The following is a 12,908-nucleotide window of genomic DNA, read 5'->3' on the forward strand; positions in this document are numbered from 1 at the left end:
TGGTGTGTGAGGTGGTGGTGTGTGAGGTGATGGTGGTGTGTGAGGTGATGGTGTGTGAGGTGATGGTGTGTGAGGTGATGGTGTGTGTGAGGTGATGGTGGTGTGTAGGTGAGGTGTGTGGTGTGTGAGGAGGTGGTGGTGTGTGAGGTGGTGGTGGATGTGTGAGGTGATGTGGTGTGTGAGGTGATGGTGTGAGGTGATGGTGTGTGAGGTGATGGTGGTGTGTGTGAGGTGGTGGTGTGTGGGTGGTGTGTGAGGTGGTGGTGGTGTGTGAGGTGGTGGTGGTGTGTGAGGGTGATGGTGGTGTGTGAGGTGATGGTGGTGTGAGGTGATGGTGTGTGAGGTGATGGTGGAGGGTGATGGTGTGTGTGAGGTGAGGTGTGTGAGATGAGGTGATGTGTGAGTGATGGTGTGAGGTGATGGTGGATGTGTGAGGTGATGGTGTGTGAGGTGATGGTGTGTGAGGTGATGGTGGTGTGTGAGGTGATGGTGGTGTGTGAGGTGATGGTGTGTGAGGTGATGGTGGTGTGTGAGGTGATGGTGTGTGAGGTGATGGTGTGTGAGGTGATGGTTGGTGTGTGAGGTGATGGTGGTGTGTGAGGTGGTGGTGTGCGTTACTACAAAATAAAGATTGCATGAAATGAAATAATCTATCCTTGATTAAAAAAACAGACTCAATCAATCAGCATTCAGCTTCAGTCTCAGTATCAGAACCACACACACCCCAGATAGCAATTTGATCTGAGCTGGATCAGCACCGGATGTATCCTAAAGCCGTCCCCGTCTGAATACAGCAAACGGATCTGTCCCACATAACTTTTGCTCTCCGCCCCGTATCCGGCACAGATTCAGTTTTCTGGATCTTGAACAGATGTGGGCCAGGTTCGGCACGGATCACTAAAACCTCTCTCTGCACTGCCCAAATCAGGAACGGATGTGAGTTGGATCAGTGCCGGATCAGTGCCGGATCAGTGCCGGATGTTGTCCAGATATGTACAACAACCGTCTGAGGTGAACCCCAATCCCCAAGTTTGCTTCATTAGCATTAATAAGACAAATTTTAAGAAAAATCTTCAATCACAAAGTGCTTTTATTGACATGTGAACATGTGACTTTGTAGATCAGCTATTTTCACAGTGGTAATTGGTATCAGCTCACAAAATTTCTGGCACAGTGCAATAATGAACAGTGCAAAAAAAAGTTAAACAATGTCAACAATGTTCAAAGTGCTGAACTGCATCGTATTCGGTACATCACCATATACGTAAAACATGGATTAAGTGCTGAACTGCATTATAAACACCATACAAGTAACACATGGATATAAAACAGATGGCTTTCACACCAAAATGTACTCAAGTTCACGGTCCAGGCTTGTAAAGTGAACCTTATGCATGCTGTCGCTGAGGTAAGAGAGGTCGCTTTCACACCAAAATGTCCTGAAGTTCACACAGGCCCAGCATGTCAAGTGAACCATGGCTTTAAAAATTGGGTTAAAAAAAAGAAAGAAAGAAAATGGCAGTGTATGGTATTGGTACAAAGTCTTCACACATGTGATTTAATCAGCGATCACACCACTACAACGAACCAAACCAACGGAGGGAACTGACCAAACTTCCCGGTGTGACTCCGCCCTCAGAGAGCGCCCCTCCCTACAGTCACACCCCATCATTAGCCTCGTGCTCGGCCCCTTGTACCTGAAGATGAAAAACATTTATCAGTTCTCAAAATGTCATGATTTAAACACAAGTATATCCAGCAATCCTTCCCTACATGATTGGTGTAAATGATTTAATCAAAACTTCTGGCAATTAGAGCTGAAACCATTGATTATTTTAGTAATCAATTTCAGTCATTAGGCTAACATCGCTAACTGTGCAGAGTCGGCGATGTTAGCCTAATGCTACTCAGCCTTAGCTCCGGTCCGACAGCTAATGCGGTGGAGTCGGCCATTTTTCGTCCAATTATCAGCAATTTACTTTAATATTGTACATACAGGAACTCATCTAAACACACGGTGTCTACAACACCACTGATTTATATTTAACCAATAACTACAACTGTACTGTTTTAATATAAAAACACATTAACAAAATAAACCGTGTGGAAAATAATCCCAGCCATGCCAAAACAGCCTCACACACAAAATAACTTATCCCAAACAACCTTAGCTTCATTCTGTAAAATACTATGGTTATTCATCCAAAAGAATCGTGTCATAAAACAACTTAATGTCGAAAAGGCACTTACCGAAAAAGTCTGCCAAGTGCTGCATACAGCGAGGGGACTGGACTGAAGTGGTGTCTGTTGAAACTGTTGACGAAATTGTTGGTGTCTGTTGAAACTGTTGAAGAGCGCGCCTGCGTGGTCCCGCCCCGCGGGTGTATAAACCTATCACTGTGTGTATCATTCTGCTCACATCCGACGCTGACCCGGGGAAAGGGTTGGCCTGCCAGACAGAGCCAATGCGGACCTTAGAACATCAGCCGCGAACTGTAACGCTATCTGGGACACCTTGACAGACTCTGAGAGACTCTCACAGGCCTTGAGAGACATTGACAGATTCTCACAGATCTTGACAGACCTTGACAGATTCTGACAGACATTGAAAGACATTGAGAGACATTGACAGACCTTGACAGATTCTCACAGATCTTGACAGACTCTGACAGACATTGAGAGACATTGAGAGATCTTGCCAGACTCTGACCGCCCTTGACAGACACTCAGTGTGAAATAAAATGGTCTCGATGCTCATTAACATTGGAGGTGTTGATTTCAGAGAGAATGAAACTGAAATTCCCGCTCAGTTTTAATCCCTGAGTGTTTAAATCAGGTTTAAAACGAAGCGACACAAAAGTACAAAAAAGTCTGATTAATAATGTTATTGGATCGAGACTCAGTTTAATCCGTTCCCTGTTAGTGAAAAACAAGATGATTTATAGACTTCACTGTGTGTGTGTAATACATAACTCAGTAAATAAATGAGAGTAAATCAGTGTGTATGGAACATTCCGGCTGAAGTTGTGGTGCTCTGTGTGTGTGTGTGTTCCCTGCTGGAGGCTGCAGTTGTCATGGTGTTTGAGCTGCTTCCTTCTGAATGCTGAGAATTCTTACATGCAAGAAAGGCTCAGCAAACACACACACACACACACACACACTTAACCTAAAGAATATATTAAACTCTGCCCCACAGCTGCCTTCAGTGCCGTGAGAATAAACTGAAGCAGAAGATTTCAGCTTTAAGGATGAAGATCAAGATAAAAGCAGGAAGTGTTTCAGAGAGAAATCAGCACCAAGTGTCCAGGAGACGAACCTCACCGCAGGGAAACATCAGGGCTGCAGAGCCTCAGGCTGCAAATCCAGATGTTTTTAACACCTCTGGTCATGATGAGTTCACACTCACGTGATGAAAATCAGACGCAGTGATCAGGATTGTGGACACAAACTAAGAGGACAGAGCAAGTGTCCCATACACACACACACACACACACACACACACACTCGTTCACTTATGTATCCTTCGTTTCTTTAACTTTCACACACACTCTTTCCTCAGATCAGTGAAAGGTCATGAACCGAAGTAACCTCAGAACCGCTGCACAGAAAACAGAAATGAACTTTAATATTTTTATCAATAAAAGTTGAAGTCTCTGAAGCTGATTCGAGTTCAGTAACACTTCACAGCACAGAACTCATTTTATTTCCCTTATAATGTTTTATTTCCCGACCCCTGTTGATCATCCCACTCCTCGTTAGAGATGTTAGTAATTAATCAGAGACCCAGAGAGAGCCTGTAATGGCGCAGAACCCTGCAGCAGAACCCGTCCCTTCAGAACCCTTTATAAAGAGCCTCATCTTCTACAGACTGAGGAAAAATGATTTTAATTCTCAGTGAAATTAAGATGATTATCAATCTTTCAATTATCTGTTTTATCTTTCACTTCATTTTCAGAAAGGGATTGTTATATTAAATATTGTAATGTGTGATTGTGAATAAAATAGATTATGTTTGAATCGAAATTATTTTTATAAAAATAAACGTCAGCTAAAAACACTTTAATCAATTGTAAATTCTGACTGAAAGTATATTTAAATCTGATAAAGTTCTAAATCTTTGCATTCCTCTTTAAAGGCAATTTAAACTTTTATGGATTAAAAAGGGGCAGCATGGTGGTGTAGTGGTTAGCGCTGTCGCCTCACAGCAAGAAGGTCTGGGTTCGAGCCCCGTGGCCGGCGAGGGCCTTTCTGTGCGGAGTTTGCATGTTCTCCCCGTGTCCGCGTGGGTTTCCTCCGGGTGCTCCGGTTTCCCCCACAGTCCAAAGACATGCAGGTTAGGTTAACTGGTGACTCTAAATTGAGCGTAGGTGTGAATGTGAGTGTGAATGGTTGTCTGTGTCTATGTGTCAGCCCTGTGATGACCTGGCGACTTGTCCAGGGTGAACCCCGCCTTTCGCCCGTAGTCAGCTGGGATACGATCCAGCTCGCCTGCGACCCTGTAGAACAGGATAAAGCAGCTACAGATAATGAGATGAGATGGATTAAAAAGAAAATCTCTTCAGTAAAATGTGATTATTTCTCTGAGCCTCATTCTGAAAGTCTAAAAGTGAGTCTGTGGCGCCACCTGGCGGTCATCAGAAGAACAGCTCCCATCTCTCCATTCTTACTGTGGTTTAATAAAAAGAAAAAAAAACCTGGAAAAAAATTAACTCCAAAATTAACCTTAATATGTCCGTTAGAGGGAGCACAAACTTTTACAGCACCTTCTCAAAGATCAGGGCAAAGTGAAGCTGCAATATTTTATAGACAACAGGAACAGAAAGTTAGTTAAAGTCACAGATGACGTTCTACAGAACATTTATTTAATCTTCCATTCTGTCCCTCAGGTTCAGTCAGTGCTGTGTTCCGGTCATGGTACCGGTGGAACCGAGCCAGTGCAACTCTGGGTCTGTTTACAGGAGGAAACTGGAGAACCCGGCGGAAACCCACAGGGAAGAACATCCTGCCCGCGAAATTCAAACTGAATCCTGAGATCAGGACGGAACCCTGGAGCTGTGAAGCAGGAACCGTGACCCACTGTTCCCCCACACGGCCCACGACACTCATTTCATATTCAGATTTATTTAATGATGAGCCATTTTAAAAACAAACAAAAATAAAAATGCTATTTCAAATCAGCCCTCAAAACACATTGTCGGTTTTCTTTTATTACTCAGGATTATATATCAAAAAAAATAAAAAAATAATCAAAAACAATACTTCAATCCATAAGAAATCCAGACTAAAATATGCAAATTTGAAACACCACCAAGCCAGTAATCACAGGAGACATTTGCATATAAGAATATGATTGGCTCTTGTGATGTATGATGTAATAACTTCACTCTTTACAGAATATTCACATATTTTTATTAACAAAACTCCAGCTCAGAATTCAAATTTCAGGGTTTTTTTCCTCGACACTAAACCACCGAGTCTTTACACCGTGACCAGTTTGTGCTCTTCAGTTTATTGCGACTTTAAAGCTTTCTGCCTGTCAGTTTCTGAGTTGACCAACATTTAAATATGTAAATACTCTTTAAATGTAAATTTAAATAATTTCACAACCTGAGTTATTTAAACCAACGTTTCTCAACCTTTTTTCAGTCACAGCACCCTTCAGAAGTATGCAAATTCTCAAGGCACCCCCATATAAAATATACGCAGTCACGCTGACCCCGGCAGTGACGTTGCGACATGGGAAAGGGGGCCGGGACACAAATTTTGATGATGTATTAGTGTAACTATCTTTTTTTTTGGAATTTTAATTCATTTTATTTCAATGTTAGAATATATAATTTTTTGACGGCACCCTGGTTGAGAAAGGCTGATTTAAACTGAAGCCGCTGTATGAATGTGGGCTCTGTTCGTACAGCAGTGATCATCACAGATGTGAGATTCACTTATTTTAATTAATATTTTAAGAAAAAAATGCACAGACACAGTTCATGCTTCTCTACAGCGGTAAAAACCACAATTTATTGCGGATTAAAAAACAAACAAACAAAAAAACAAAACAAGAGAGACTTTAAGGTCCTCAAAGAAGCTTCAACTGTTAACTTGCACAATCAGGAGGAAAAAGACGACGTACAGGGCCGTGTGGAACGAGGCCATGGGACTGAGCTCCAGTGATCTTCACAAACACGTGCACTTTTATAAATAACCCGCACACACAATCACGACAGCTCAGGGTTCAGCTGCAGCATTTCTGCGGTGTGTCAAATTTTAATGTTTTAATTAAATCACCGGCAGGAAGAGGAAAAAAAAAAAGGGCTGAAATGTAAATGTTGGTCCCTGTGCTGGAGATTTTATAAAATAAACAGTGAGAGTGGGGATCAGTTTCAAACATTAATCAATCAATAAATACTCAAACTTCTCACTTCCGCAAATCCAGACAAGAAACACGGTTCAACTAAACACATTCGATTTGGGGGGGGGTGTCGAGTTTTTTGACTGAGAGGCGTTATCTTCACCCAAATCTTTCTCAACACTGCATCTGAAACATAATGGAAGCTGCCATCATGGATAAGCTCCACCCCTCCCATAAGCCCCACCCCCACATTGCAATCAGTAAAAAGATGCTGTGGTGCTCGCTGATGTCCTCCGGAGTGGAGATTTCCTGACTGATGTTTAGCAAACAGGTGACCGAAATCAGACCCTGAACACATCTGGACTGAGTGAAAACATCTGGGTTAGACACACTGTGGACATTTTACTTTTGGCTTCTTTAAAACTCAAAAACCAGCCTGAACTGTGCTCCAGCACTTCACTGTAAAATTCTGTACCTAATGAAAAATAGCCAATAAAATAAATTTCAAATACAAACAAGTTAAACGGAAGGGGGGAATAATACAGGCACAGAGTAAAGCTGTTGCACATCATACCATTTAGAAACTACAAAGAAAAAAAGAATGCACGCAGTCGTCTTGTAACCAGTTAGAGAACGTCCTCAACACCATGACACACTGGGGGAAGGGAGAGGGGACAAGAGACAATCTGCTGCCCCCTGGTGGTAGAACCTGGAAATATGGCAGTGGGAATGAGGGGACGGGACGGGACGGGACGGGACGCTTTCCTTCACATTTATTTGTCTTTATCAGATTCTGATTTTTCTTCTTTAGTTGATGCGTCTGGTTCAGGGGACGATTCTTCATACCTGGGGGAGAGAGGGAGAGAGAGAGTGTGAGACAGACAGACAGATAGACAGACATCAGTAGTGGGTGCGATGCAGTAAAGCAGGGTGATGATGCTGTGTTCATATGCTCCTGCTGTGAGGTTGGTGCCTGGTGACAGCGTCGCCATGGTGATTGATTTCATCATGTGCTGCGCCTACAGCACTTATGCATCATGAAGGCAAGTTGTTAGACAGATAACCTCATTAGCATACATTAGCATACGCAGGCTACTTCACATGCAGTAAGTAATACACAGTGTGCGCACGTCTTTCACAAAAATAAACTGTGCCGCCCTCTTTTCCACCAGAGTTTCATCCTTTATGAGCCTTAATAACCTTCTAATAACAGTTTTCTCTGATGAATCTCCAGCATGTAGCTCATCTGATTTAAATTTTATAATACAGTGAATAACTCGTTAACGGAGTTCAGGTTTATTTACAGCCTCAGCTCCAGCACTGCTGCGTCCCTCGGCTCGTTAAACCCAAATCAGTTCTCTGACTGAACACTAGAGGGAGTGAGCGGAGCTCCAGCTGACTCTCCACCAGCTGTGATGGGGTCATTTATACAACACATTACATACGTCTGGCCACGCCCCCTCCTTTCTTCAGTCAGCAGTAGTTATGAGGAGGACGGCAGCACGCAACAATCACACAAACCTCATGGAGTTACTGATACCAACATCACCACCTCCACACCCCCAAGCGCTTCACTCCTCTGACGATAATTTACCAAACAATCGCAGCTGTATTTACTCGAGAACACCACAGCGTGCGGTTTATCCGTTTATAGGAACATTTTACCGGTGTGGAGTGTTGGTGAAATCAGTATGGTCCTGTTCTCATGCACATCACAGCAGCAATAAACACTCGCTCACTCAGCAGTCTCTCTCTCTCTCTCTCTCTGTGTGTGTGTGAGAAGATAAAAAACCCGCAGCTTGTTCCATCAGGTTTCTGAGAAACTGTAAAGTGTAAACTCCTGTCCTTACAGCTCCAGCTTCACCTCTGACTGATACACAGCGCTCACACTGGAGACTCCTTACAGAAAACCCCTCTCTCTCTCTCTCTCTCACTCCACACGTTTTTTTCAGGCTTTCTAATCCAGGAGAAACTCTTTTTGAACCCATAAACAGTCGGTGTGGTCGTTCAGACTGAGTGACGCCATGATGGACGGATTGGTCAACAGCAGGATGCACCTGTCCAGGTGAGAGAACCCGCCCCCTTTCTCCAGTTTAGAGCTGAAACACTTCCAGCGATGCCCACCTTCTGCTTCACTCAATCCACACGACAACCCTGGATCTGTTCCTCAAGGAGAAACATCAAGACTTCAAGCAGCCACGTCGGCCTGGATGGAAACGGCGAGTCTCGGTCGCCCTCTAGTGGCCAGAGAACTGTTTATAACCCACCCACATTCGGATAACTAACCAGACCGAGCAGGAAAACATCACTTATATTTCATTTCCACTTCCTGTATCATCTTCAGCAGTTATGTTCCATCAGTCCTGAGAGTTCCCTTTACATGATGCAGGATATTCATAAGGGGCGTGGCTGACTGACAGCTATAGAAATGCTCATCCCTTTTACACACACGCACACACACACACACTTTACTCAGAGAAATCAGACAAAATGTTCCCAGTCTGTACCACAGACCACACCACTGAAGTTTCCATCACTGAACTGCTTTACATATTTAATAAGGAGGTGTGTCTGTAGCTAACATGGGCGTGTCCAGCTCCCAGTATCAGACCCTGGCTCCAGTTTTAGTGTGGGAGTTGCAGACGTCCTAATTGTCCATGTTTTGGCTTTAAAATGCGAGTGTGCTGCTAATCTACACACTGTAGCACGCGTGAGTGTCGGGATTCAAACAAATCCAAGAATGAGGCAGAATTTTTATTTTGTTGCATCGCTAATGCAAGCTAACGGCTAACGATGACTCAGCCATTAGTAGTCAGTTAGCATTCCAGCGCATGCTAACGGGCGGAGCTTTCCTTCAGCGTGAAAGCAGGGTGTGATGGAAGCAGCTGGGACAAAGACGTCACAGACATTATGGGGGCGTGCAGGGGCGGGGTTTAGGGCCATACCTGGCCAGGTTAAAAGGTGGAGAGGGTGTGGTGGCGGCGGCGGCGGGGGGAGGAGCTTAACGGGCCCTGCATGGAGTTGGCCAGGCTGGCAGGAGAACCGGAGACTGTGGGGAAGTGGGTGAGACGCGGGGTGTGGGGCAACACCTCATCTGACGACTCGTAACTACGCATCGGTGTGAAGGGAAGAGACGAACGGAAAGAAAGGACAGAAAACAGGACAGAGAGGAAAAACACAGGGAGAAAAGAAAAGCAGGACTTTAGAGAGGGAAAGTGAGAAGCTGTGTTTACATTTCAATCATCTCTGAGATCACAGATTATACAACGCTACGATTTTCCCTACGATGTCAATAAAACACGAGTCGCCGACACGCCTCAGATTAAAGAGCAGATTAATGCAGTTACACCTGAAATTCACAATGAAATGATTTAAAATGCAGGACTGTTACAGCGGTCCGGTTTAAACTGCAGAGTCCATCAGAACCAATCAGAACCCAGATCGGCGTTTTAAACAGAGAAGGTGGTTTGAATCAGATTTCTGAAACCAGAATCGAACTGAAGAGTCGGATTAACAAACCCTGGATTAGTTTCGTCCCAAAACACACAAAAGCTGCATTTTATAAATGTTTAGAAGTGTTTCTCTTCCTCGACTCTTTATTCCAGTTCTGTTCACTTTTCCAGACCAGTAATAAGCTCCACCCTCAGCTGGAACAGAATGACTTGGCCCCGCCCCTTTCTCTTTAAAAGGCACCAAGAATGATCTTTTTCTGAGACTGAGGGACTGTGTTCGTTTTGTTGACTAATTTTGCATCATATTTCACAAATTGTGACTAAAAATATTCTTTTAAAATGGGCTCAGATCACACACTGCTGCTTTAAAAGATCACACACTGCTGCTTTAAAAGATCACACACTGCTGCTTTAATCAGTCCTGTTAGAACACTTCTTACTGGGAAGGTTTTTTTTAATGAAAATAATGAGGATCATTTCTCAGATCTGCAGTGTAAATAAGTCTAAAACTCGGACTAAACGCCCAGCACAGCGTCAAAAATAAAACCCTGCTGTTTGTGTGAAGCCCTGGGACAGAAGCGGGTTATAAATCAGTCATGATGAGGGAATTAAATGTAAAATCTGAGAGGATGCGAGAGCCACACCAAGCCCCTCCCCCTCCCCGCTGTCATGGAAACGTAACAGAGCTGTCGCATGCTGCTCGTCTATTCTGAAGGTCACGGTTTCACTGTCACCATGGTAACCTTCACAAGGCCCTAGTAACCTAGAAAGTTCCTCTTCAGATCAGCTTCACTGCTTCATTAATGAATTCCCGTGCACTGGTCTTCTGACCTGGCCACGCCTATTATCTGGCCACGCCCATGAGGCTTTAACACACTGTGTGTGGAGAAATAAACAGAGGTGTTACCTGAACATCTCCATCAGCTCCCCTTTCAGCAGAGCCACGATGACGGGGAAGCCCACACACGCCGGGACCAGGTACAGCAACGCAGGCTGGAACACACACACACACACACACACACACACACACACACACACACACACACACACACACACACACCTCATTAAAGAACTGAAGGGAAATTTATCAAAATTCTCTCTCATTTTATAAAATATCGGAATGCATGTTTGATCACTATTTTGTCGCTGCTATAGCGAGTTCTGAGTGTTTGAAATCTGCTCTGTAATATATATCAGTCCATATATCAAAGCAATGGCCGTAAATGAGATGCGTTGAGACCTGTGCGAGACATCGTAGGACAGAAGTAAAACGTATGGCAGAAATCAAAGTGACCAACATCTGCCAACGTTGCAAAAGACGTGCACGCCCTCTTTCGAATGCTGACGTAATCAAGCCGGAAGTTTTCCCTGCGTCTGAATTCGCTCCCTACTCGCTATACAGGGCAGTGTATAGTGGGGACGCTATTTTGTAGTGCTGTCCGAAACCTCAGTGAGGATTACGAGAGAAATGCGCTCAGTATAATATGTATTTATCACAAAAATACATGCATTTATTATTTTGGAAACCCACCAGCCGCCTGATCTGGGACGTTTTAATTGTGCGTCAGTAATGACATAAATACCAGCGCGACGGACTCGTCCTTAACCTGTCGTCTTTTCAACTCTTCTCTACTCCGCGTTGGTTTGAACTGGTATGGAATAACCTCCATGTCACGTACGCGAGGGAGGCGGATGCATGTGCAGAAGTGTACAGTTTAATAAAGTGCAGAATATATAAACAGTGAGACGATTTATACACAGGCAAACAATCCAAAACGGCAGGCGAGATCACAAACGAGAATACAGGCAAAAGGGTCAGTCGAGGCGCAAACAGGACATCAAAGGCGAAGCGAGGACAAGAACGAGAAACAGGCACAAGGATCGTGAAACGGGAAATCAAGAGGACTTCTGGGAAGATGGCGGACGGGCTAGTAGCATAGCTTTCAGTTCGCCCGAGTCAGTAGAAATAAATCCACTCAATTTGAGTAACTCGACATACAATCGTCAAACTTTGAGATGAGTGGTCACCAAAGCCAGAGAAACACTAAAATCTCAAAGAAAACTCGAGAACAGTCTACAAAAGAAGAGATTGCCGACAAAAGTGAACCTGAACGTGAAGCGTCAGAGAAAATGGATCACGCGGAAACACTAAAGCTGGACTCGCCAGCATCAGCAGTGATATACGGGACCTCAGGCAAGATTTCCATAAAGAGCTGACAACACTTAAAGACGAACTCAAAGGTGAAATGAAACTAGAAATCGCTACCTTAAGACAAGACAGAGCGAAAGCTTACAGAAAATCTCAAAGAACTTAGTGAGCAGAAGACGAGCATAACCGAGGCACAGACTCGCATAGCGGAGTTGGAGGAGTACAACATAGAGCTCTGGTTATAGGGGACTCCATCATACGGCACATGAAATTAGCTCAGCCTTTAGGGGCACCAGCAGCTTTAGTCAGGTGTATACCGGGAGCCAGGGCGCCGGACATAGCAGGTAATCTTAGGGTCCTAGGCAAGCACAGGTTCTCAAAGATAGTTATCCATGCAGGAGCTAATGATATACGCCTTCGTCAGTCTGAGGTTACCCAGAGTAACTTTGTAGAGGTGTTTAAATTAGCGAAGGCGATGTCCGATGCTGTAGTATGCTCTGGCCCCATCCCAATGCGGCGTGGCGATGTAGCTTACAGCAGGTTATGGTCGCTGAACTGCTGGCTGTCCAGGTGGTGCTCTGAAAACAGTGTGGGCTTTATAGATAATTGGGCTAATTTTGAGGGCACTGCTGGCCTGTTAGGGCGGGACGGTATCCATCCCACTCGGGAAGGTGCTGCTCTCATTTCCTGCAGCATAGGTCATAGTCTCAGAACAGGCCTAGTTAATTTCTGACAATCCAGAGCCAAGGCCAGGGAGCAGACGAACAGGCTAAACCGACTGTCTGCTAGCTGCACAGAGTCGTCACTCAGGGTCCACTACATCGAGACTGTGTCTGTTCCCCGAGCTCAACAAAAAGGTAGAAATTTTCAGAGTTTGTTCCAGTAACCTAATCAATATAAAATTAGATCAGACTGACTGTACGGCTGCTGCCAGCACCTTTGATCTAAAGGTGGGGCT

General features: G+C 44.4%; 1 protein-coding gene across 1 annotated transcript in view; it reads right to left on the reverse strand.

Annotated features, from left to right (window-relative positions):
- Positions 1–5,988: 5,988 nt before the first annotated feature.
- Positions 5,989–12,908, reverse strand: part of hm13 (histocompatibility (minor) 13) — a 55,125-nt gene continuing 48,205 nt past the window's right edge. Inside the window, exons 11-12 of the mRNA XM_060937098.1 lie at positions 10,709–10,794; positions 5,989–7,195 (exon numbers count right to left, since the gene is read on the reverse strand). Of these exons, the coding sequence (XP_060793081.1) occupies positions 7,123–7,195; positions 10,709–10,794 (159 nt within the window). The 3' untranslated portion in view covers positions 5,989–7,122. The remainder of the gene's footprint in view (positions 7,196–10,708; positions 10,795–12,908) is intronic.

The sequence above is a fragment of the Neoarius graeffei genome, chromosome 13 (assembly GCF_027579695.1).
Source record: "Neoarius graeffei isolate fNeoGra1 chromosome 13, fNeoGra1.pri, whole genome shotgun sequence".
Lineage (NCBI taxonomy): Eukaryota > Metazoa > Chordata > Actinopteri > Siluriformes > Ariidae > Neoarius > Neoarius graeffei.